The sequence below is a fragment of the Cherax quadricarinatus genome, chromosome 44, assembly GCF_038502225.1.
Source record: "Cherax quadricarinatus isolate ZL_2023a chromosome 44, ASM3850222v1, whole genome shotgun sequence".
NCBI classification, from domain to species: domain Eukaryota; kingdom Metazoa; phylum Arthropoda; class Malacostraca; order Decapoda; family Parastacidae; genus Cherax; species Cherax quadricarinatus.
Window position 1 is genome coordinate 2,540,494 of NC_091335.1, and position 27,494 is coordinate 2,567,987.

Sequence of the window (27,494 nt, forward strand, 5' to 3'; positions counted from 1 at the left end):
TCCCCTCCTCTCCTCTCACCTCTCTCACTCTCCCTCACTCACTCTCTCTCACTCACTCACTCACTCTCTCTCACTCACTCACTCTCTCACTCACTCTCTCTCTCTCTCTCACTCTCTCTCTCACTCTCTCTCACTCTCACTCTCTCACTCACTCTCACTCTCTCACTCTCTCTCACTCTCACTCTCTCTCACTCTCTCTCACTCTCACTCTCTCACTCTCTCTCACTCTCTCTCTCTCTCTCTCTCTCTCTCTCTCTCTCTCTCTCTCTCTCTCTCTCTCTCTCTCTCTCTCTCTCTCTCTCTCTCTCTCACTCTCTCACTCTCTCTCTCACTCTCACTCTCTCTCTCACTCTCTCTCTCTCTCTCTCTCTCTCTCTCTCTCTCTCTCTCTCTCTCTCTCTCTCTCTCTCTCTCTCTCTCTCTCTCTCTCTCTCTCTCTCTCTCTTTCTCTGTATTTTTTTTTCCAACAAGTTGGCCGTCTCCCACCGAGGCAGGGTGACCCAAAAAAGAAAGAAAATCCCCAAAAAGAAAATACTTCATCATCATTCAACACTTTCACCTCACTCACACATAATCACTGTTTTTGCAGAGGTGCTCAGAACACAGCAGTTTAGAAGCATATACATATAAAGATACACAACATATCCCTCCAAACTGCCAATATCCCAGACCCCTCCTTTAGAGTGCAGGCATTGTACTTCCCATTTCCAGGACTCAAGTCCGGCTATATAAAAATAACCGGTTTCCCTGAATCCCTTCACTAAATATTACCCTGCTCACACTCCAACAGATCGTCAGGTCCCAAATACCATTCGTCTCCATTCACTCCTATCTAACACGCTCACGCATGCTTGCTGGAAGTCCAAGCCCCTCGCCCACAAAACCTCCTTTACCCCCTCCCTCCAACCTTTTCGAGGACAACCCCTACCCCGCCTTCCTTCCCCTACAGATTTATACGCTCTCCATGTCATTTTACTTTGATCCATTCTCTCTAAATGACCAAACCACCTCAACAATCCCTCTTCAGCCCTCTGACTAATACTTTTATTATATACTTATTTATTTATATTTATTTTTAAATATTGTCTTCCTAACAGAGAATGAGAACTTGGGAGCCATCCATCGTGGTGTTGGGGCTATTCTAGCCAACATGAGCAATAGGAACCTTGGTGGCAGTAGGCCTGGTGGTGAGATGAATCAAGGAGGCAATAGGCCTGGTGGTGAGATGAATCAAGGAGGTAGCAGGAGTGCCAATGAGATGAACCAACCAAATAACAGGCCTGGTAGTGAAATGAATCAAGGAAATAACAGGCCTGGCAGTGAGATGAACAAAGGAGGTAATAGGCCTGGTGGTGAAATGAACCTTGGAGGTGCCAGAAGTGTCAGCGAGATGAATCCCTCACTTAATAAAGGTTAGATTTAACTCATCTGTTGAACTTTATGTAATAATAATGTGGTTTATGTAGTCTTCTCATGAGCCTCATGACAGCAGTCAAAGTCTCCTAAGGCTAGGAAGATAGAAAATTTGTGAATGAGAAGGTAGTAATTTCTGCATGTTGTTCAGGTGTCTTTGGTATCCCAAGTTCAATTCTTGGGCAGATGCAAGACAGGCAAATCTCCTTACACCTGCTACCCTAGGTCACTTAGCAAATAAATGCATTACCTGGGCATATTCTTTGGCTGATGTAGTTTGTATCCTGGATAAAGTACAAATACAGTGGACCCCCGCATAACGATTACCTCCGAATGCGACCAATTATGTAAGTGTATTTTTGTAAGTGCGTTTGTACGTGTATGTTTGGGGGTCTGAAATGGACTAATCTACTTCACAATATTTCTTATGGGAACAAATTCGGTCAGTACTGGCACCTGAACATACTTCTGGAGTGAAAAAATATCGTTAACCGGGGGTCTACTGTACATTGCTCTGTTCTTGTAGGTATGAAGAGGAGGATCTCTCATGTTTTTGTTATTTTATCAATATTTAACCAGGAAAGTTGAAAAATATTATAATATAACATATCCTCAGAGCTATTTAACCACAGTGGGTAATTAACTTAAAATATCCCAACAAGTGCAAATTTTTATTTAAAAAAAATCTAGCGTTGATACAATTTTGAAAGTTACATTGTGAAGAATAGTCTAACAAATACAAATACTGATTTCTCCAAAAATACAAAGCCTTTATACAGTTTTAATTTTTTTTTTTTTTTAACAAACCAGCCGTATCCCACCAAGGCAGGGTGGCCCAAAAAGAAAAACGAAAGTTTCTCTTTTTAAATTTAGTAATTTATACAGGAGAAAGGGTTACTAGCCCCTTGCTCCCAGCATTTTAGTCGCCTCTTACAACACACATGGCTTACGGAGGAAGAATTCTGTTCCACTTCCTCATGGAGAGTTTTCAAAATTACATACGTATAATTCAGTGTTATTTTATAAGAAAGTCCCTTGTTATGCAAAGCATTTCTGACAGACTTGGGAGGTATAAGGAACATCCCAGGAAGGGTTGGGAGGATATTTAATGGTAGGGGCTTGAGCACTCAGTAGGCATGTGTGAGCATGTTAGATTGGAATAGGTGGAAACAAGTGGTTTATGGGATTTGATGTGCTGTTGGGGTATGAGCAAGATAACATTTGTGAAGAATTTCATGAAAAACCAATTAGCTAAGCTTGAGCCCTGAATATGGTAAATACATGCCTGTATTCTTAAAGATAAGTGTGAAAGTTGTTGCTCAGAGATTTATTTTAATTTTGATGGTTGTGCACCCCTGGAAAGATAGGTAGAGAGTGAGTGATGGTGCATGTGTTTCCTTCATTTGATCATCCTGCCTTAACCCTTAAACGGTCCAAATGTATATATACGTTTTTTTCAACATTTGAAAGTATGTAAAAAAAATGGATCATCATCATCTTTTTTTTTTTTTTTTTTTTTTACATTTGAAAACATGTGAAAAAAACTTTGATCTACTTTTTTTTTGTTATATTTGAAAATATGTAAAAAAAACATAGATCTACTTTTGGAGCACTACGCATATCAACGTAGATCTGCTTGGACCTTTTACGGGTTAATAATAAATGACTAATGTACCAAAGCCAATTATTGTGGTTTAGTGGTCCTTCCTTAGGCTGCAACCCATACCTGCCGACTTACTCTGTGGTACCTATTTGCTCCTGGGTCAACATACCTTTACCTTACCTTTGAAGAATTTCGAGAGTATATCTACTCTGAGCCCGGCCATGGGCCAGGCTCGTCTGGTGCTCGCATGGTCAACCAGGCTGTTGCTGCTGGAGGCCCGCTGCCCCACATATCCATCACAGCCTGGTTGCTCTGGCACCTGGTGAAGATACTTGTCTAGTTTCTTCTTGAAGGCTTCAACACTTGTTCCAGCAGTGTTTCTGATATCTTCTGATAAGTTGTTGAAAAGTCTGGTACCCCGGATGTTCATACAGTGTTCCTTTATTGTCCCCACCGCACCCATGCTCCTCACTGGGTTTATTTTACACTTCCTCCCATATCTCTCACTCCAGTATGTTAGTATGTTGTTATGGCAGTGTGCAGATTTGGGACCAATCCCTCGAGTACCTTCCAGATATATACTATTATCATGTACCTCTCTCTCCTCCACTCCAATAAGTACATGTTCAAGACTTGCAGGCGTTCCCAGTAGTTTAGGCGCTTTACTGGCTCAATGTGAGCCTTAAACGATCTCTGTATTTGTTCCAGCTCCGATATTTCTCCTGAACATGGGCGGAATTGTTAAAAAAAAAGAATTATGGTATGTCTCACCTTGCCCAGGAATCGAATTAAAGATCCTGTCACTTGTGAGCCAAACATACTATCTGATGATGGTTCAGCATAACACAATAGTGCAGTTTGAATGGTGTGTACCTAGGGGTAAGGACCTCTTTACTGGAATGAATGCTACTATTTCCCCAGGGTGTTTGGCAAAGAACCCAGTGTCCTTTAGCATCAGTGGTGGGCTTGGTGGGGATATTTCCACTTTTTTCTAAATTTACTGACACTTATGGCTAATGACATGTTACAAATTATGGATATGTGAAAAATACTTTGGTTAGTTTACTTGATTTGTGATCATGAATTTTTGTAATATTTAGTGAAGGGATTCAGGGAAACCGGTTATTTTTATATAGCCGGACTTGAGTTCTGGAAATGGGAAGTAGTACGATGCCTGCACTTTAAAGGAGGGGTTTGGGATATTGGCAGTTTGGAGGGATGTGTAATAGGATGGTATATATGTAATTGGAGCCCTGATATTGTAATTATTTCAGGTCACTTTTTATATTGTATCTTTATATATGCTTCTAAACTGTTGTATCTGGGTGCCTCTGCAAAAACAGTGATTATGTATGAGTGAGGTGAAAGTGTTGAATGATGATGAAAGTATTTTTATTTTGAGGATTGTCTTTCTTTTTGGGTCACCCTGCCTAGGTGGGAGACGGCCGGCTTGAAAAAAAAAAAGGGGGGGCAAGTTGATAATGATTGTGCAAATATGAAAATGTTAGAAATGGAACATGTTTCAAACATTTAATGACCAATTGGTTTAGCGCTTATTCAGTATACAGTATCATTCAGCTTCAGTAAATAAATTCCTACCATTAAACATCGTTCCTGGCACGCAAAGAATTTTTAAAAGTACCAAGTCTATGTCTCATCCACAGTGTAGATTTCCTTATATATCTGTGGGACATCCACAGTAAATGGGAATGATCATGAATTTTTTTCAAGAGACTATTGATTCAGGAGGGGACAGTGCACTATAAAAAACAGTAGCAGGTTGGTAGACAGCAACCACCCAGAGAGGTATTACTGCCATGCAAAATGCATGTGAAATGGAAACCTGTAATTGTTTTATGCAGTGGTAGGATTGCTGGTGTCTTTTTTGTCTCAGACATACAAGATGACAGATATATCTTGCTCCATCTACTTACATTTACTGGTAGTTCATAATACAGTACACATACTTGGACTTCCGGCAAGCGTGCGTGAGCGTGTTAGATAGGAGTGAATGGAGACGAATGGTATTTGGGACCTGACGAGCTGTTGGAGTGTGAGCAGGGTAATATTTAGTGAAGGGATTCAGGGAAACCGGTTATTTTATATAGCCGGACCTGAGTCCTGGAAATGGGAAGTACAATGCCTGCACTTTGAAGGAGGGGTTTGGGATATTGGCAGTTTGGAGGGATATGTTGTGTATCTTTATATGTATATGCTTCTAAACTGTTGTATTCTGAGCACCTCTGCAAAAACAGTGATTATGTGTGAGTGAGGGAAAAGTGTTGAATGATGATGAAAGTATTTTCTTTTTGGGGATTTTCTTCCTTTTTTTTGGGTTGCCCTGCCTCAGTGGGAGATGGCCAACTTGTTGAAAAAAAAAATCCACTTTTATTTTCTTCTGCTTTCTTAATAGTTCTTGTTCTTATATTCCTTTCATCTCCATAGGGAGATGGAGAATCCTTGTCTGTAAGCCATGGGTGTTGTAAATGGCAACTAAAATGCTAGGAACAAGGGGCTAGTAACCCCTTCTCCTGTATAATGTACAAAATATAAAAGTAGCAGTTGTTACTGTTATATTTTCAGATATGAAACTTTTGGCCTAAACTAAAATTATTTTCACAGGAAATGTGCCCCAACGACTACCACAAAGAAATCAAGGCTTCAACATGAATTGTCCAAGAGAATATGGAGGGTGGGATGTTGACTGTGGACCTGGTGCAAACAATGATCCTTCAAACACACGCCCTACAAATAACCAGAGAATGGGCAACTTCAATAAAGGGGACTGTAAGCTGAGTTTATGTTGTTTAGTAGCATAAGTTGCAGTGTGAATTGAATAATGTTGACTGTATCAGTATAAACACTGTACTGGGAATGACGATAAGAATGTAGTTTTTTAGTGCATAAATACAGATATTCATTAAAAAAGTGGAGGATTTACAACATAGAACAATCAGATTCACAACTGTGACAGTCTTGCCAAGGTATGGCATGAATTTGTAATATTGAGTTCAGGTCTTGGTTCTTACAATTTTCTATTCCTTTCAAACATTTTAAAATTTTCATTTCATTTGTAGCATTTATATGATGAAAACTAATAATTAGTGAATTGTCAATTTCACAGTTAACTCATGCAGAGGACATCTGCGGAAAACTTTTGGATTTCAAGAGAAGTCTCTACTGGGTGAATATCCTGGCCCAGGAAGCTCTGGTCCAAGAACATCTTTTAATCCTGACTCGGTGAATACACGTCCAACACAAGAAGGCAGTGTCGACAGAGGAGGCGGTGAGTGTTTTGACCTTGGGGTCTAAGGATTTTGTGACTTAATATTGCCTTGGTTAAATTTGAAGAATGTGTTTTTATGTGAATTGTGCAATCATGGTGTCTGCTTTAAAATGTATGCACCCATTAATTCTGATGGCATCCTTTTGCAATATATGGTACATCATCATCATAATATTAATTGTGCAAAATATTTTCTAAAATAAATTTTTATACTAGTACAAAAATTTAAATGAAAGATACTGTTGTTCAATATAAACAGTATACTTTAATTTATAGTATTTGCAAAGTTAAATGTTTATTTTCATTGGTATACATGTATATGCATACATATTTTTTTAACAGAATGTAACAAACTTTATTCAGCAAAAATATGTTTTTTCAGGAAAGAACCTCATTACTCATCACATTGAAAATATTGTGTGCATGTGTGTGCTTGTTTATGTGTATTGTACTGTTATGTTATAATACTTGGGATATTGGTGATCTCTCTCTGTTTCTCTCCAGTTTATTTTAGAGGATTTTCACATTTCCCTGTTATATGTTTATGGACAAAAAACTTCGTTATTTACATAATGGTTTGGCAAGTTAGGGATATGTGGTTCAGTAAGTTTATTGTTTGAATGTTGCCTTTTTGGCCTTTCCAAAAGTATCATGTTGATCACTAACATAATGTTATACACCAGTGTGCACCAGTAATAAAAATGATTCTTTACAGCTTTAATTACAAACACAAACTGTTAAGGTACCATCAACACATAAATTACTAAAAAAAATTCTGTTGGAAGATAAATAAAATAACATCATTGGTACTCATATGAACAGTCTTCAAGAAACTGAACAAAAGAATCTTCACATTAATATTTACAAGTTTTTTTTTTTTTTTTTTTTTTTCAACAAGTCGGCCGTCTCCCACCGAGGCAGGATATTTGAGCATAATGTTAGGTATGCAGCACTGGCATGGAATTACCCCCACACCTAGCCAAACAAACACAAGCCAGCCATACCAAACTTACGTACTAAGAGAGCAAATGTTCTTGAAGTTATGGAGGGCAGATCGAACAGTTACAGGTGGTAGTTGGACATTGATAATGGAGGATCAGGGTGAGACATAGAAGTGTTTCAAGATTCATATTATTTTATTATTTTTTTTATTAACACACTGGTCGATTCTCACCAAGGCAGGGTGGCCCGAAAAAGAAAAGCTTTCATTATCATTCACTCTATCACAGTCTTACCAGATGGGTGCTTTACACTACAATTATAAAACTACAACATAACACCCCTCCTTCAGAGTGCAGACACTGTACTTACCATCTCCAGGACTCAAGGCCGGCCTGCTGGTTTCCCTGAATTCCTTCATAAATGTTACTTTACTTACACTCCAACAGCACGTCAGGCATTAAAAACCATTTGTCTCCGTTCACTCCTATTAAATACGCTCAGACACGCTTGCTGGAAGTCCAAGCCCCTCGCACACAAAACCTCCTTTACCCCCTCCCTCCAACCCTTCCTAGGCCAACCCCTACCCTGCCTTCCCTCCACTACAGATTTATACACTCTTGAAGTCATTCTGTTTTTGCTCCATTGTCCGAACCACCTCAACCACTCCTCAGCCCTCTGGATAATAGTTTTGGTAATCCCACACCTTCTCCTAATTTCTAAACTATGAATTCTCTGCATTATATTCACACCACACATTGTCCTCAGACATGACATCTCTACTGCCTCCAGCCTCCTCGTTGCAACACTCATCACCCATGCTTCACACCTATACAAGAGTGTTGGTACAACTAAACTCTCATACATTCCCCTCTTTGCTTCCACGGACAAAGTTCTTTGTCTCCACAGACTCCTAAGTGCACTACTCGCCCCTTGAGCAAATGCAGCATGTAAGCCAAAGTTCCATAAGAACGATTGTGAGGAATGAAGTGTTGCCTCACAGAAAAAATGTATATGCATATGTTGTAGCCTGTGAATTGGTTGAAAAGCATGTTAGCTGAGTAAAGGAAGTAGATTGATAAGTAAGATATGTGCAACAGTTTTTTTTTTATTAACACATCGGCCGTTAGGTATCTTTATTCCGAAATGTTACGCCTACACAGTAGGCTTTTTCAGCCAAGTACAAAAGATTTATGAAGGCAATGTGAAGATGATGTAATCAGTCCATCACCCTTGAAGACTTAGTTATGAGGTGGTCAGTCCCTCAGCCTGGAAATGAGTTTTGGCCCATAGTCTGGAACTAGGTGAAGTTGAAGCAACAGTTTGGAGACTTGTATACTGTCAAAGGCAAGGCACATCCCACTAGTAAAAGAATGTAGTCATTGAGAGGGCAGGTCCCTCTCAGATCCATCCATTCTCACTTGAAAAAGTTGTTGAAGATGTTTTCTTTACCAGGATACCATTGTGTCACAGTGTTTGACAAAGTAAATATTAAAATGGTATACAATACTGACAGGTTAGTAAGACACATGTGCAACAGTTAGGTATCTTTATTCTGAAAATTTTCGCCTACACAGTAGGCTTCTTCAGTCGAGTATAGAAGAGTTACGAAGACGACGTGAAGACGATGTAATCAGTTCAGTGAGGGACTGACCACCTCAGAACTATGTCTTCAAGGGTGATGGACTGATTACATCATCTTCGTAACCTCTCTGTACTTGACTGAAGAAGCCTGCTGTGTAAGTGAATTATTTCAGAATAATACCTAACTGTTATCAGACATCAACCTGTTGGTAATGTATACCATTTCCATATTTACAAAAGAAATAGAATCCAGTATCAAACTGCAGCATGCAACAAGAGTGGCAGGACAAGTGAAGGATTGATCCTAACAGGTTGTTGCTAGCAGTGCCTCAAGGAGATGCTGAAGCTTGCCTAGTCTTTTGTGAGACTCGTGTGACAATAGACAAAAACTATGCAGCTTAAATGTAGGAAAATGTGGGGTTGGGGGGAAAGGAGTGAACCTTCATTATTAGGGAAGGACAAGCAGGTGGGGAACTGCTTGCAAAAATAAACCGTGGCAGTTTAATTAAAACAGGCATAGACATTATCAAAAGTGATATAGGGACCAAGCAGTTAACATAAAGTAAAGTCTAGAATCACTACATGGGGCACTCTGGGAAGAGAGGAAACAGGATAGCAGGAAAGCTGAGCAAGTGTTAGATGAGGACAAATTATCACTGTGGAAACAGGAGCCAAAGCATTATGGTAGTACCTTTGAAGGAACTTGATTCAAGTCAGTCCTGGGCGAGTAGAGACATGGACATGTTTCCTTACACCTGCTGCTCCTGTTTATCTTGCAGTGAAGAGGTACTCAAGTGTTTACTGCTTGTTGCTGGTGGCATTTTAGGGGATGAAAGCCCATCCTCTTAACCACAAACATTACAGCACTTGTAAAAACAATCAAATGGATGGCAGGTAATGGAGCCTGGAGCATTTGCAATACGACTGTTGTACATCAACCTCACATGGGGTACTCGTTTTCTGTTTGTACGGCAGACTTTCTTATTGCCTTTTCTCCTATATTTATAGGTTTTCCCATTGTAACTTACCTAATCTAACTTAGAAATGTGCTGCAAAGCATATGTGAGAAGTGATATAGGTATTAGGAGGGTTAAACAGTAGATAAGATGGGTTTGAAATGTGCTGTGGTAGGATAACAGCTCCCTGCTCATCAATTTAGCAGCATAAAAAAAAAATTGCCTATTCTCCAACAAATAACTAGAAATGGGTATATTGTCATTCACTGTTCTCAAGAAGGGAGACAATCAGCCTGATTGATCTAGTACTTGGCATAGATAATGGTTCAGTTTCCTCTTGAAGCTTTTTAAATCTGTTCCTGCTTTATTTCTGATATATGTTGAATAGTTTAGGATCATGGATGTTGACACTGTGTTGTTGTATTGTGCTCATAGCACGTTATTCTGAACCTTTCAGTGTGAGAGGTCCTCTGCTGTAAAAAAAAGAAAAGCTTATACAGAGCAGCAAAAAAAAAATTACAGGAAATATAAAAAACATTATCAAATATTAGATGGTTTAGAAAACTGATAAGTTGATAAATAAGATACAAGTGTCTCATTTATCATTACCAGATATATTAAAATGAATACCTTCCAGTGCCTTTTGTTGTCAACTTGTAATTTGTATTTAAAATTATATACATAGATGTAGAACATCTATATATCTTATGAAGCTGAAGAACAAGACAAGTGAATGTGGAATTTTAAGACAAAGAAATACATGTAGTACCTGTATCAAACTATCTAAAGCTTCTGCTTCTTGAAATTCAGTATTAAATGTAAATACTAGTGCTTTCTCTTCAATATCAACTATACGCTCTTCTAATTTCTTGAATACTGACAGCAGTGTGACTGTCATACTACAAGCATTTTGATCAAATATTCATCACATATATCTGTGTGAAGTTTAGAGCTACATCAGTAATATCTGCATCATTGTTTTATGTACAGGATCACTTTTCATCTCGGTGAATTCATTGAATCACTTCCTCAGTTAAGTGAGATTTCACAACATTGTGAAAGAAACAATATATTAGGTAAGGAGTACCAAATCTTCTATCAACCCAACAGACCCCAGACAACTACTGAACCCATTAGATCACTCATATTATTTAACCCTTTGAGGGTTTCGGCCGTACTAGTATGGCTTACGACCCAGGGTTTTTGACATACTAGTACGCCTAAATTCTAGCGCCCTCAAATCTAGTGGGAGAAAGCTGGTAGGCCTACATATGAAAGAATGGGTCTATGTGGTCAGTGTGCGCAGTATAAAAAAAATCCTGCAGCACACAGTGCATAATGAGAAAAAAAAACTTTGACAGTTTTTTTTGAATAAAACAGCGACTTTGCACTGTATTTTCGTATGGTATTTATTGTTGTATTCTAGTTTTCTTGGTTTCATTTTATAGAATGGAAGACATATTACAGAAATTGAGATGATTTTGACTGGTTTTACAATGAAAAGTACCTTGAAATTGAGTTCAAAGTAGCAGAAATGTTTGATTTTTACCAAAGTTCAAAAGTATACAAATCATGCCAAGCATCCAATACACGTCAACTGGTGAGTCTAATATTCCTTCACAAGTTCGCTGATATTATTTATACCATTTCTACACTAATGCAGTAGTCTGCATAACAGTAAATCTTCTATTTTTTGTAAGAATAAAAATTCAAAGTGGAAAACCAAAGAAATATAAGAGGGGCCTGGGGATGTTACTAACGAACAGAGAACTTGTTATTTTAGTGCCAGGAATGTCTTTCTTGTTTATTCTGGACCCTATTTGGAAATTGGCATCTTTTGAAATTTGTGTGAAATTGGCAAAATTGCTAAATGCTGACCACTGTATTGGATAGTTGAAATTGGTAAATGGGTGGTTTCTTGCACTCATTCGATAGAAAAAAAATGGAGTTCTAGCAAAATATTCATGTTTTTTGTCGACTAGTACAGTGGAATTGGCCCAAAATGGGGCTCAAAGTGGGCAAAATTGCCGATGCGTAAACATCACCGAGACTGCTAACTTCGCGAGAACATAATTCCGTAAGTTTTCCATCAAATTTCATACTTTTGGTGTCATTATGATCGGGAAAAGATTCTCTATCTTTTCATAAGAATTTTTTTTTTTTTTTTAAATTTGGCCGACCCTGAGAACGAGTCTCGGAGAGGGCCTGTCGACCCTCAAAGGGTTAACTTACAACTTAGTGGGTTCACTGGTGGTCATGTGTCTGGTGTTGCTAACTCAATCCTAAGTACTCCTGACACAATGTTCTTCTCGGTTTTAGAAATAATTTCACTAAGATCTTAGACTTGTGTCATTATTTTGCTTATTTTATTACTCAATGCAATTATAGTTCTGTCATCCAGTGAATGCTATGTTATTTACTGCACTTTGAGTGTTAAAAGTACTTTGTGAAATGTATTGAAAGGCACCCTTTTCTTTAAATTGTACAAAGGCTTACAAGACTTTACTACGATGTTTGTCTTTAAGACTTAATATCTTATTCATCTAGAAGCATGAAAAGGGACCTACAGTTAAGTGACTTAGAAGTATTGAGTAGTAAGGTGTTGATCATTCAGTAGTGTGTTAGATTGTACTCTAGGAAACCATCTACCCAGAGTTTTGAGAGTTGGAAGTACAGTGTCTGCTCTCCAAAAGTAGAATCAGTTCAGATATTATAGTCATGTGACTCTTGGCTCTTGTGGTCAGCTGCAAGGTTAATGGTTTGTAGTTTAATTTAAATTGAAAAGATTTGGTTTATTATGGAAGATAATAGTGCTATATATTTTAACACATCATGGAAGGCAATTTATATGAGATTATTATTTTTTTTTGTGGGGGGGGGAGCCAGTGGTTTTCTAACTAGTGTTCTTTAAATTATACGACGTGTAATATTGTACATACACTTGTGTCTAAATCTTATCTGCAACACTTCTGTCTGTCTCTTGTTATAATCTCTCCTTGTTCTGTTTTCCTAGTTAAGGAATTAGTTATAATTTTTCTTAAGATAATGACTTTTTTTTTTTCTTCTTTTTTTCCTGCATTTCTTATTTACTTACATAGGTAACAAAGATGATCGTACAGACATGCTTTCTTTTTGCCTATTCGTCTTTCTCACATATTCTTATATTTTACCATATTTTTATGTTGCAGCTTTGTCAGAGAAGAAATTTAATGTACTGATTGTATCAAGGTCTTCCTTTGAATCCCCTTATGATGTTATAAGTTACAAATGTGACTCTATCATATGTACAAAATACTGTATGTGTATTTTAAAAGGAAATATGGAATTCTAACAGCTTTAAATTGATATGTCTTCAGGTGTGATCCTCTTTCTTCTATTGTGTTTAGTATAGATGGTTTCTCACTGCCATTCCAGTAAGGACACACACCCTTTACTCCTTTTGTTTTTGATAACTTGATCATTTTCTTAACATATTTGTGCTATCATCATTTGTCCTGTTAACTAAGAATATTCTCTGATTTTTTTAGTTATATCTTTGAAAGGTTTATAATTATGACTTCATATTTCCAATTGTAGCACAAAATATGATGTATTGCCTCATTCTTATCATTAGTAGCTATAAGTGTTCCTTTCCCATAGAGGCATAAAGTGGTTTCTCTAGTTGTAATGTTGAACTTAACACACTCCATCTGTCATACATATTATGTCATATACCATATCTGACATGTGTGACTTATTATTAGTGGTATACAACACTGACAAGTTGATGAATAAGACACGTGCCACATTTGGGTATCTTTATTGTTAAAAAGTTTTACTTACGTGACAGACTTCTTGAGTCGAGTACTGGCAAATGTAACACTGGACACAGTAGTAATAGTAGTTTTGAAATGCCAGTTTCTCAGCCTAGTTAGGAGGTAGTCACTCCCTGAAGCCTAAAGTATAGGCAGGTGGCCAAACCTTGTATACAGAAGATGAAGTAAAGTGCAGCAGCTGGAGGTGAGGTCAGAGGTGATTGTGGACCACTAGTGGAAGTTTATCATGCTAAACACTTGTTTAGCAAAGGAATTTCACAAGAGTTTCCCTGTACCAACATACCAGGGGCTGCTCTGTCACAAATATCACCTCAAAACTTGTATTACTACTATTATCTCCAGATTACATTTGCCTATATTTGAAGGTGTGTCTTGCAGGTGAAACACTTCAGCAACAAAGACACCCAAGTGTTGCTTGTGTGTGACTCGTCTGCTCCTCAGAGATAACCTTCAAGGCATTTGTAATGCTTGTTCATTATGTGATTTTTTTTCTCTCCTATCTGTGTATCTTTATGCAAGATTTCATTAAGTCTTTTTCTCATTATTTTAATGTGTTTAAACCTTAGAGTGTAGCGTAAAGCTGAACTCTTCATTAAACTGTAAATGGTATGCCTTCTTCCTAATTTTCTTCTTCTTCTTCTTTCAACACACCGGCCGTATCCCACCGAGGCGGGGTGGCCCAAAAGGAAAAACGAAAGTTTCTCCTTTTACATTTAGTAATATATACAGGAGAAGGGGTTACTAGCCCCTTGCTCCTGGCATTTTAGTCGCCTCTTACAACACGCAATGCTTACAGAGGAAGAATTCTGTTCCACTTCCCCATTGAGATAAGAGGAAATAAACAAGAACAAGAACTAGAAAGAAAATAGAAGAAAACCCAGAGGGGTGTTTATATATATGCTTGTACATGTATGTGTAGTGTGACCTAAGTGTAAGTAGAAGTAGCAAGATGTTTCTGAAATCATGCATGTTCATGAGACAGAAAAAAGGACACCAGCAATCCTACCATCATGTAAAACAATTACAGGCTTTCATTTTACACTCACTTGGCAGGACGGTAGTACCTCCCTGGGCGGTTGCTGTCTACCAACCTACTACCTATAATTTTATTCTTATCTTTTTAATTTTGTAATGTAATTGTCATTCTTTTCTCTACATCTTTGATGCCTTCTTCCTTTTGGATATCCCCATTTCTTGAGGGAAACATGCTCATGTACAATCTTCTCCATGCATTTTGAATGCCCTCAGATATTGAAAACATGAAGTAACCCTTTGGAGCATTTGCCAAAAATTTCCTCTTGTTAGGTTGGCTATCATGCAAGTGATGGAAATATTTCCCACTTCAACTGAAAAATAAGAAAGTGGGAAAAATTAGGGTTGGCTAAGCAAGCTTGTATAAGCAGTATAAATATATATTCTCTTAAAATATTAACATTAAAAGGAAAGAATATTTTCTTTAATCAGAGTACCAAATAATTATTAGTGTTAAAATTCTCCTGTGTATATTATCAAATTGACAATGTGGGCAGGTGTCCCTTCTTTCCTGAATTTAGCGAAAATGCCACCGTTTTCATGTCTTTGGAGGGGAGCCACTCTAGTAGGAAAGGATGGAAAATTATAAAAGTGATGACAATAATTAGTGCATTTAAACTTTCAGAAATCTTTTACACACAGGAACCAACTACTAATAAAATATCCATAGCAGCATTTCAGTTATTTCCTAGATGAGATACATAGTATGTATTGCAAATTATCACAAAAGTAAAATTGTTGGGTTATTCATTTTGTTGCAGTCTAGAGTAAAATCTTGTACACACATGCTTTTGCTGTGCATATTTAACAAGATGTTGTTTATGCTGTATACCGAGACTGCATCATAACATGACAATGTTGATTGAGGTTAGATGAAAATAAGCAACCATCTACAAAGCAGACACTTGTCCTAGTATATTATTAATCTGTGATCTCTTGCATACTACTATTTTTTTTAATTTGTCCTTCCCTCTTTATCATTGTCCTTGAATTTTAGCATCCAGGAGGATTGCTATGATATTGGAAGAGGAAAGGGGTGAGGTGAAGATCTGTGATAATGCTCAAGAAAGAGAGAAAACTTAGATGCTGTTTAATCAAATATAATTCAATGTGGAGTGAATAATCTGAAACATAAGATTTAGAATGTGGAAGCTATGTTACTAACTTATAGATCTACTGTTAGTGACAGTGAATAAATATAAATGAAGAGTATGAGATTTATTCAACTCACTGAGACAGGAATTGCTGAACACTTGAATTGAAGGAAAGCATTTAGTACCGTAATTAGGGAGACCTGAAAATTCTTGAAAATTGGTTGTGAAGAGGATGGTATGTCTTCTTAGGAGTTCAGATTTAGTTCTGGGTAGCTTAAAACCTTAGTTTATAAAGTATTCAACCTCATGAATATTTATTCAAGAACTTTTGATAACATTTTATACTGTATAGTCTTTAGCTGTTCCATCACACAATATTAATACACTGTTTTTTTTAGGAGTGTATTTACTATATTGAACAAGAATCCACATCACTTTTCACCACATGTATTGTTCACACATCACATTTTCTCCTATATTTTTGCTGTATCTACTCATCTTTATCAGGCTTACGATTCATCTATCCCCAGATTCACTTCACTATATTTCATCAACCATTCATAACACTTTAGCACCTCCTTGGTCCAGTGAGTCACATACTGTTACTCCCTGTCTATCCATAACATCATTCTATTTATCCTAACACAACAAATGTACTTCAGGTGGCATATTCTTACTGCTCAGAGTAGATCTTTCATTCTCGTACAACACCATATGTGAGGTTGAATTCCTGTTACTTCATGTGAATCCTTATCTGTGTCCCCTTCAGTTGTGTTATAATTGGCACCTGGACTTTATTGCACCAGCCACATTCCTTCCCTGAGTTTCTCTGCTGTCATTAAAGTCTCTCTTTTTTTTTTCTCCACACATCTCGGGTACAATATTTACACTCGCCAATAATTGCAAAACGTTGTGTTTCATATTGACCTTGAAAAATTTCTTAGTATCCACTTCTGTTAATGCATTTTTATTTGGTGTTGGCTTTCAACAGTCTCTCTCTCATACTTCAAGAAAAATCTCAACTACTGACTCTGACATACATGTCTATGCAGTATTGTTTGTTTCTTGTTACAAATGTAACAATTGGAGGTGTAAGGGACATAAATGTAGTTGGGTTTCTGAGTGTACAAGGCAAGCCAGAGATAGAAATTTCTTTGCAGTAGATGCTTGTGCTGTATATTGTATGTTATTAAATAGGTATAATTGTAGATGGAAAATTTTTTGGGGACAAGATTGTTTTCTTAAAGGAAAAAAAAAAACAGTTTTTGCCTGTGGGTTGTCTGTAATGCAAAATGATAACTTGTTGGCATACTGGTCAGTATGGAGGATGGATTTTCTGGAGAGGAAATGTGTTAACCTTCCACAAAAAGCAAGGAAACTGGGAGTAATTCTACATGAAAGAGTTTTTTTTTTTTTTTTTTTTTTTTTTTTTTTTTTTTTTTCTTTTCAACAAGTTGGTCGTCTCCCACCGAGGCAGGGTGACCCAAAAAAGAAAGAAAATCCCCAAAAAGAAAATACTTTCGTCATCATTCAACACTTTCACCACACTCACACATTATCACTGCTTTTGCAGAGGTGCTCAGAATACAACAGTTTAGAAGCATATATGTATAGAGATACACAACATATAAGTGAACAGTATTTAGATAAGGCTAAAGAGGTCTTTGTGGCATTTATGGATTTGGAAAAGGCGTATGACAGGGTGGATAGGGGGGCAATGTGGCAGATGTTGCAAGTGTATGGTGTAGGAGGTAGGTTACTGAAAGCAGTGAAGAGTTTTTACGAGGATAGTGAGGCTCAAGTTAGAGTATGTAGGAAAGAGGGAAATTTTTTCCCAGTAAAAGTAGGCCTTAGACAAGGATGTGTGATGTCACCGTGGTTGTTTAATATATTTATAGATGGGGTTGTAAGAGAAGTAAATGCGAGGGTCTTGGCAAGAGGCGTGGAGTTAAAAGATAAAGAATCACACACAAAGTGGGAGTTGTCACAGCTGCTCTTTGCTGATGACACTGTGCTCTTGGGAGATTCTGAAGAGAAGTTGCAGAGATTGGTGGATGAATTTGGTAGGGTGTGCAAAAGAAGAAAATTAAAGGTGAATACAGGAAAGAGTAAGGTTATGAGGATAACAAAAAGATTAGGTGATGAAAGATTGAATATCAGATTGGAGGGAGAGAGTATGGAGGAGGTGAACGTATTCAGATATTTGGGAGTGGACGTGTCAGCGGATGGGTCTATGAAAGATGAGGTGAATCATAGAATTGATGAGGGAAAAAGAGTGAGTGGTGCACTTAGGAGTCTGTGGAGACAAAGAACTTTGTCCTTGGAGGCAAAGAGGGGAATGTATGAGAGTAGAGTTTTACCAACGCTCTTATATGGGTGTGAAGCGTGGGTGATGAATGTTGCAGCGAGGAGAAGGCTGGAGGCAGTGGAGATGTCATGTCTGAGGGCAATGTGTGGTGTGAATATAATGCAGAGAATTCGTAGTTTGGAAGTTAGGAGGAGGTGCGGGATTACCAAAACTGTTGTCCAGAGGGCTGAGGAAGGGTTGTTGAGGTGGTTCGGACATGTAGAGAGAATGGAGCGAAACAGAATGACTTCAAGAGTGTATCAGTCTGTAGTGGAAGGAAGGCGGGGTAGGGGTCGGCCTAGGAAGGGTTGGAGGGAGGGGGTAAAGGAGGTTTTGTGTGCGAGGGGCTTGGACTTCCAGCAGGCATGCGTGAGCGTGTTTGATAGGAGTGAATGGAGACAAATGGTTTTTAATACTTGACGTGCTGTTGGAGTGTGAGCAAAGTAACATTTATGAAGGGATTCAGGGAAACCGGCAGGCCGGACTTGAGTTCTGGAGATGGGAAGTACAGTGCCTGCACTCTGAAGGAGGGGTGTTAATGTTGCAGTTTTAAAAACTGTAGTGTAAAGCACCCTTCTGGCAAGACAGTGATGGAGTGAATGATGGTGAAAGTTTTTCTTTTTCGGGCCACCCTGCCTTGGTGGGAATCGGCCGGTGTGATAATAAAATAAATAAATGCACAACATATCCCTCCAAACTGCCAATATCCCAAACCCCTCCTTTAAAGTGCAGGCATTGTACTTCCCATTTCCAGGACTCAAGTCCGACTATATGAAAATAACCGGTTTCCCTGAATCCCTTCACTAAATATTACCCTGCTCACACTCCAACAGATCGTCAGGTCCCAAGTACCATTTGTCTCCATTCACTCCTATCTAACACGCTCACGCACGCTTGCTGGAAGTCCAAGCCCCTTGCCCACAAAACCTCCTTTACCCCCCTCTCTCCAACCCTTTCGAGGACGACCTCTACGCCTCTTTCCTTCCCCTATAGATTTATATGCTTTCCATGTCATTCTACTTTGATCCATTCTCTCTAAATGACCAAACCACCTCAACAACCCCTCTTCTGCCCTCTGACTAATACTTTTATTAACTCCACACCTTTTCCTAATTTCCACACTCCGAATTTTCTGCATAATATTTACACCACACATTGCCCTTAAACAGGACATCTCCACTGCCTCCAACCGTCTCCTCGCTGCTGCATTTACCACTCAAGCTTCACATCCATATAAGAGTGTTGGTACTACTATACTTTCATACATTCCCTTCTTTGCCTTCATAGATAACGTTTTTTGACTCTACATATACCTCAACGCACCACTCACCTTTTTTCCCTCATCAATTCTATGATTAACCTCATCCTTCATAAATCCATCCGCCGACACGTCAACTCCCATGTATCTGAAAACATTCACTTCTTCCATACTCCTCCTCCCCAATTTGATATCCAATTTTTCTTTATCTAAATCATTTGACACCCTCATCACCTTACTCTTTTCTATGTTCACTTTCAACTTTCTACCTTTACACACATTCCCAAACTCATCCACTAACCTTTGCAATTTTTCTTTAGAATCTCCCATAAGCACAGTATCATCAGCAGAAAGTAACTGTGTCAATTCCCATTTTGAATTTGATTCCCCAAAATTTAATCCCACCCCTCTCCCGAACACCCTAGCATTTACTTCCTTTACAACCCCATCTATAAATATATTAAACAACCATAGTGACATTACACATCCCTGTCTAAGACCTACTTTTACCGGGAAGTAGTCTCCCTCTCTTCTACACACCCTAACCTGAGCCTCACTATCCTCATAAAAACTCTTTACAGCATTTAATAACTTACCACCTATTCCATATACTTGCAACATCTGCCACATTGCTCCTCTATCCACTCTTTCATATGCCTTTTCTAAATCCATAAATGCAATAAAAACTTCCCTACCTTTATCTAAATACTGTTCACATATATGCTTCAATGTAAACACTTGATCTACACATCCCCTACCCACTCTGAAACCTCCTTGCTCATCCGCAATCCTACCTTCTGTCTTACCTCTAATTCTTTCAATTATAACCCTACCGTACATTTTTCCTGGTATACTCAGTAAACTTATTCCTCTATAATTTTTACAGTCTCTTTTGTCCCCTTTCCCTTTATATAAAGGGACTATACATGCTCTCCGCCAATCCCTAGGTACCTTCCCCTCTTTCATACATTTATTAAACAAAAGTACCAACCACTCCAACACTATATCCCCCCCTGCTTTTAACATTTCTGTCATGATCCCATCAGTTCCAGCTGCTTTACCACCTTTCATTCTACGTAATGCCTCACGTACCTCCCCCACACTTACATTCTGCTCTTCTTCACTCCTAAAAGATGGTATACCTCCCTGACCAGTGCATGAAATTACTGCCTCTGTTTCTTCCTTAACATTTAAAAGTTCCTCAAAATATTCTTGCCATCTACCTAATACCTCCATCTCCCCATCTACTAACTCCCCTACTCTGTTTTTAACTGACAAATCCATACTTTCCCTAGGCTTTCTTAACTTGTTTAACTCACTCCAAAATTTTTTCTTATTTTCATTAAAATTTCTTGACAGTGCCTCTCCCACTCTATCATCTGCTCCTTTTTTGCACTCTCTCACCACTCTCTTTACCTTTCTTTTACTCTCCATATACTCTGCTCTTCTTATAACACTTCTGGTTTGTAAAAACCTCTCATAAGCTACCTTTTTCTCTTTTATCACACCCTTTACTTCATCATTCCACCAATCACTCCTCTTTCCTCCTGCACCCACCCTCCTATAACCATAAACTTCTGCCCCACATTCTAATACTGCATTTTTAAAACTATTCCAACCCTCTTCAACCCCCCACTAGCCCACCTTTCTGCCAATAGTCGCTTATATCTCACCCGAACTTCCTCCTCCCTTAGTTTATACACTTTCACCTCCCTCTTACTTGTTGTTGCCACCTTCCTCTTTTCCCATCTACCTCTTACTCTAACTGTAGTTACAACTAAATAGTGATCCGATATATCAGTTGCCCCTCTATAAACATGTACATCCTGGAGCCTACCCATCAACCTTTTATCCACCAATACATAATCTAATAAACTACTTTCATTACGTGCTACATCTTACCTTGTATATTTATTTATCCTCTTTTTCATAAAATATGTATTACTTATTACCAAATCTCTTTCTACACATAGCTCAATTAAAGGTTAGGAGCTATGTGGTGCAACTTGTTAAATGTGGCACCTGGGATTTTTAAATTTGATCAGAAGTCAAGATTTGGCACCCTGACACAACAGTGGTTCTGGATAGGCATTCTCGCCTTTATCTGTCTTACTTTTTTTTTTTTTTTTTCATTCTAAACCACTTGTACATTTTTTAAATATTTGTTATACTCTTAGTAAATCTTAATGTCTTTTCATAAATCACTCCATCATTTGATTTCTTTTTCTTCACTTTGACTTTTATTCCATTTTTTCTGATAGAATATTATTGTTTGCCATAGATGGCTCTGGGTTTGACACATTTCTAAGGTTTTAGTTCATTTGTGAGTACTGTACTGTACTGTATCAAATACATATTACTGTATCTTTACAGACTATTTTCTCCAAGGGAAACATTTACTAGTAAATATTCATTAAAGGTGGGAGAAAAAATGAACTGTTGGTATTTAACATATGAGACCTGCCTTTTGTATTAACCCTTAAACTGTCCAAATGTAGATCTACGTTCGCTTGTGTAGCACTCCGAATGTAGATCTACATTTTTTTACATGCTTTCAAATGGAGACAATCAAGGTCGGAGCGCTACGCGCGTAGATGCAGATCGACATTTGGACAGTTTAAGGGTTAATAAATGTTAGGTATTGTGTGGAAACAAGATTCTGGGATGTTGGAAAGTTATATGAACTATTTAGTCTTAAAGCATCAGTGCTTCTAGGTTCAATACACTATTTACCACACTATAAAGAACAGCTAAAAGGGTATGTGCAAGCTCTGTGTGAGTGTGTGTGTGTGTGCATTTCTTCTTATTAAACTGGGAATGAATAAAAAAATGCTTGAGAGTTGTTGTTATTGTTGACAAAAACTGATGTGTTAAGGAATGGTAAGTACTATTTAATAAGCTAAAAACTAATTAAATGACTTTTCACATAATGCTTGGTTTTAATGAAAAAAATAATACTGTACACAAATTTTAGCAATGGTAAAGCATTGAAACTGAAAGGAAGATCTTTTTATTATAAAAAAAATTAATAAATATTATATAGGGGAAGATAAGAGTCAGATATTTCTACATTATTAATTACAAACCCTAGCAAAAGCCGTTGTCTAGTGCATGAGGATATTAAGGCGTGCATGGTACATATTGTGATGTACAGTTTCCACACACGACCATGCTGTTTTCCATGCTGTAATATTAGGGAATATAAGGACAAGGCCTTCAGCAGGATACAAGCGCGACGCACCTCAAGGGCATGCTGATGACACCAAGAAACAGAGGCGAGATCAAGACGATTATGCTTTTAATGAAAAAAATAACTGGAATGACAATATGGAATGTGATGACGAAGAGGAGGATACCACCTCTATTGCCGAGGAAAATAAAAAATTAGGTAAGTCATAGTACTGTACTGTTGTGTATTAATGTTTATTACTTACCACTGGTAACCCTAATAAAGTTTTTAATGGGAAAAGTCATCCCTTCAACAAGCATGGTAGAGTTGCAGCCATTAATAATAGAATTGAATTCCAGCTATTGTGATGGAGGCTTGCATAGTATTATTTTGACTGAAAAGCTTTTTACGTTTTTCGTCTTAGTTTTTAGTTGAATCTGGATCATCAGTCAATAAATTTGATTATACTAGTTCAATTGATTATAGTAGTTCATTTGATTTTTGTTTGGTTGATCTTTGTTGTAGTACATGTAGTAGAGCACTCAGCTGTTGTCTTAGTTGTAGTACTTCTCACAAGAAATAGGAGACCTGCTTTTCACTTTTAACTCGTAAACGGTCCAAACGTATATACAGTGGACCCCCGCTTTACGATCAGCTCCCATTGTGATCAATTATGTAAGTGTATTTATGTAAGTGCGTTTGTATGTGTATGTTCGGGGGTCTGAAATGGACTAATCTAATTCACAATATTCCTTATGGGACCAAATTCGTTCAGTAATGGCACCTGAACATACTTCTGGAATGAAATAATATCGTAAGCCGGGGGTCCACTGTGTACGTTTTTTCAACATTTGAAAGTATGTAAAAAAAGTAGATCTTCTTTTTGTTTTTTTACATTTGAAAATGTATAAAAAAACTTTGATCTACTTTTTTTTTTTGTTACATTTGAAAATATGTAAAAAAAAATGTAGATCTACTTTTGTAGCAGTACACATGTGAACGTAGATCTGCTTGGACCGTTTACGGGTTAAAAGCTTGTTTTAATAACTGTTAGTGCCTTATGACTAGATAAAGTTTGTATACTAATTACATGTACTTGAGTTCATTGTTTCATCTTTATATAGACTTAACCGAAACTACGTCTATAAAATATTACACTAGTATTGTGCTCATGTTTGTTTCTGGAATTTGATTAAGTCAAATTCAGTCAACGAGTCACTGAATCTGAAAAAAATATATATAAATTTGTTTTTTGATGTACTCTTGTTTTAGCAGTGGCCCTAAAGCTGACTAGATTTGATCCAAGTACTAAATAGCTATTAAACTTGAAGTCTTATAGACCAAATATGATCATTTAGAGCAGGTTATCCAGACTTACTTGAATGCGTCCTGGGATCTGCAGCTTATTTAGTCATATTCTCTCACTAACAAGTAATATGATGTAAACAGTTATTTGTTAATATTTTGTAGATTTTTTCAAATTAAAATTGATTTTACTGCTATTTATGTTATTCCTCTTTTGCACAAATTAATTTTTTTTAACAAATAAATATATTAATATTTATTTTTATGCAATGATATAATTACAGTTAACATGCTAGTCAATTCTTTAGTTTTTGCATTGAAACTAACCTTGCTAAAAAAAAATTAATATTTACCCAAACACTCTTAGGTTAGTCTAACTTTAGTTAGTGTTATTTAATATCAATGAAATATATAAATTTTGTGATGGCCTTACTAATTTTTACAGAGTAAAAATTAATAAACACACCTTTAGTAATCATTGCTAAATAAGCCAAGTCTTAATAAGTTCTAATAAGAACTTGTATATAAAATATCTTACCATAAAAATGCTTTGGAAATGTTATATTGATTATTTTCACATCAACTTGCATATAAAAGATCTTAGATATTACACATAATGTATTCATCAGTAGAATGGAATATACTGTAAGAATTGTTTTAAGTATTTTTTATGGTAGTAATACACTGTATATAAAATTAATTATTGGAAGCAAAGGGCTAGAAACCCGTTCTTCTCTATAAATTACTAAATGTGAAAAGAAAAACTTTTAGTTTTTCTTTTTAGGTCACCCTTCCTTGGTGGAAGACAGCCAGTACATTAAATAAAAAAATTGTTTTAATCTGATGATGTCTTTGCAGAAGATATCTTCATGTTAAGGAATTTATTATTAGAAAATAATTGATTTGAGAACACTCACTTGTGTGACAATAAGAAATTTATATCGCACTTCTCTAAAAGTTTACAGTAATAAGAAAGTTAATCGTTGAATACTTAATATCCATTATCATTGTTCCATGACAGTACATTTCTCCGTTTTTCTCATACAGTGTATAAGATTTCATTCCACATGATCTGCCATCATCCTTGTAGGAAAAACTCAACTGCTTAAAAAAAAATCTTGCTTCCATTCCATATGCTGACAGTCAACTTATTTGTACACACTTTCTTCATATTCATGAATGTTGTAAGCACTTTTTTTAGTTTAATAACGTTTTCAACACAATATTGCATCCTCATAATTCCATCTTGTTCTTTAATTTTGCCTTGGATGATCTTTTTAATTCTTTTATGAAGATTTAATTCCTTTGGGATACCACTCTGCATTAAAATTTACTATCCATATTCAACACACTTGTTGCTTTATAATTCTTGCATTCTCTCTCTACACTATTCCAGTTGCTGTGTCTATCTAATTTTCATTTCTTGCTCTTACTTGACTTGAGCAGAAACTTGTAAACTGCCACACATTAACATTTCTATGATAACTTGGTCACTGGCTGCTGCCTCTACATACAGTGGACATTCATTTGTCGTTTGGTTTATGTTCCTGAAAACTGCGCTACCAATGCTTTCCTTGATTTATGGACTGAAAAACTTATTGGAAAAATAGGGTTGTGTTCCTCATACCTCCAAAAAGCCCAAACAAATTGTTGTACTATCATAATTAAAACAAAAACAAAAAAAATACATTTTTCTACTTAATTTTCTACCTAATCTTGCCATATTGGTAGAGCTTCATCAGTTGATTGTTATATGCCTTTGGTTTGTTTTTCCTTGCAGTTTTTTATACAGTGCTTCAAGATGAGTCATGATTCTTTTCAGTTATCAAGCCTGTTTATCAGTGACTCGTGTATCTCTTGCAGTGTTACTGTTGGCCATTCAGGCTTGGGTTCTTCATCCTCATCATCTCTTCTTGCAACTGGGAATTTAATTCCTGCATCATTTCCACTGCAGCTTGTTCCTTATCATCATCATCATTCAAGCATTCATTGATGTCATCTGCCTGCATATCTTAGCCCTTTGACTTCAGGATGTACATGTTTATAGAGGGGCCACAGATATATCAGATCACTTTCTAGTTGTAGCTACACTGAGAGTAAAAGGTAGATGGGATACAAGGAGAATAGAAGCATCAGGGAAGAGAGAGGTGAAGGTTTATAAACTAAAAGAGGAGGCAGTTAGGGTAAGATATAAACAGCTATTGGAGGATAGATGGGCTAATGAGAGCATAGGCAATGGGGTCGAAGAGGTATGGGGTAGGTTTAAAAATGTAGTGTTAGAGTGTTCAGCAGAAGTTTGTGGTTACAGGAAAGTGGGTGCAGGAGGGAAGAGGAGCGATTGGTGGAATGATGATGTAAAGAGAGTAGTAAGGGAGAAAAAGTTAGCATATGAGAAGTTTTTACAAAGTAGAAGTGATGCAAGGAGGGAAGAGTATATGGAGAAAAAGAGAGAAGTTAAGAGAGTGGTGAAGCAATGTAAAAAGAGAGCAAATGAGAGAGTGGGTGAGATGTTATCAACAAATTTTGTTGAAAATAAGAAAAAGTTTTGGAGTGAGATTAACAAGTTAAGAAAGCCTAGAGAACAAATGGATTTGTCAGTTAAAAATAGGAGAGGAGAGTTATTAAATGGAGAGTTAGAGGTATTGGGAAGATGGAAGGAATATTTTGAGGAATTGTTAAATGTTGATGAAGATAGGGAAGCTGTGATTTCGTGTATAGGGCAAGGAGGAATAACATCTTGTAGGAGTGAGGAAGAGCCAGTTGTGAGTGTGGGGGAAGTTCGTGAGGCAGTAGGTAAAATGAAAGGGGGTAAGGCAGCCGGGATTGATGGGATAAAGATAGAAATGTTAAAAGCAGGTGGGGATATAGTTTTGGAGTGGTTGGTGCAATTATTTAATAAATGTATGGAAGAGGGTAAGGTACCTAGGGATTGGCAGAGAGCATGCATAGTTCCTTTGTATAAAGGCAAAGGGGATAAAAGAGAGTGCAAAAATTATAGGGGGATAAGTCTGTTGAGTGTACCTGGTAAAGTGTATGGTAGAGTTATAATTGAAAGAATTAAGAGTAAGACGGAGAATAGGATAGCAGATGAACAAGGAGGCTTTAGGAAAGGTAGGGGGTGTGTGGACCAGGTGTTTACAGTGAAACATATAAGTGAACAGTATTTAGATAAGGCTAAAGAGGTCTTTGTGGCATTTATGGATTTGGAAAAGGCGTATGACAGGGTGGATAGGGGGGCAATGTGGCAGATGTTGCAAGTGTATGGTGTAGGAGGTAGGTTACTGAAAGCAGTGAAGAGTTTTTATGAGGATAGTGAGGCTCAAGTTTGAGTATGTAGGAAAGAGGGAAATTTTTTCCCAGTAAAAGTAGGCCTTAGACAAGGATGTGTGATGTCACCGTGGTTGTTTAATATATTTATAGATGGGGTTGTAAGAGAAGTAAATGCGAGGGTCTTGGCAAGAGGCGTGGAGTTAAAAGATAAAGAATCACACACAAAGTGGGAGTTGTCACAGCTGCTCTTTGCTGATGACACTGTGCTCTTGGGAGATTCTGAAGAGAAGTTGCAGAGATTGGTGGATGAATTTGGTAGGGTGTGCAAAAGAAGAAAATTAAAGGTGAATACAGGAAAGAGTAAGGTTATGAGGATAACAAAAAGATTAGGTGATGAAAGATTGAATATCAGATTGGAGGGAG

The 27,494-nt window shown here is 37.3% G+C and overlaps 1 protein-coding gene across 8 annotated transcripts in view; it reads left to right on the forward strand.

Annotated features, from left to right (window-relative positions):
• Positions 1-27,494, forward strand: part of LOC128697585 (uncharacterized) — a 103,753-nt gene that overhangs the window by 14,901 nt on the left and 61,358 nt on the right. For 5 of the 8 annotated variants that reach the window (XM_053789408.1, XM_053789412.1, XM_053789409.1 and 2 more), the window contains exons 4-7: positions 1,098-1,412; positions 5,639-5,803; positions 6,141-6,302; positions 22,524-22,715. In XM_053789408.1, coding sequence (XP_053645383.1) covers positions 1,098-1,412; positions 5,639-5,803; positions 6,141-6,302; positions 22,524-22,715 — 834 coding nt within the window. The remainder of the gene's footprint in view (positions 1-1,097; positions 1,413-5,638; positions 5,804-6,140; positions 6,303-22,523; positions 22,716-27,494) is intronic. The other 3 variants (XM_053789414.1, XM_053789417.1, XM_053789413.1) reach the window with 2 other exon arrangements.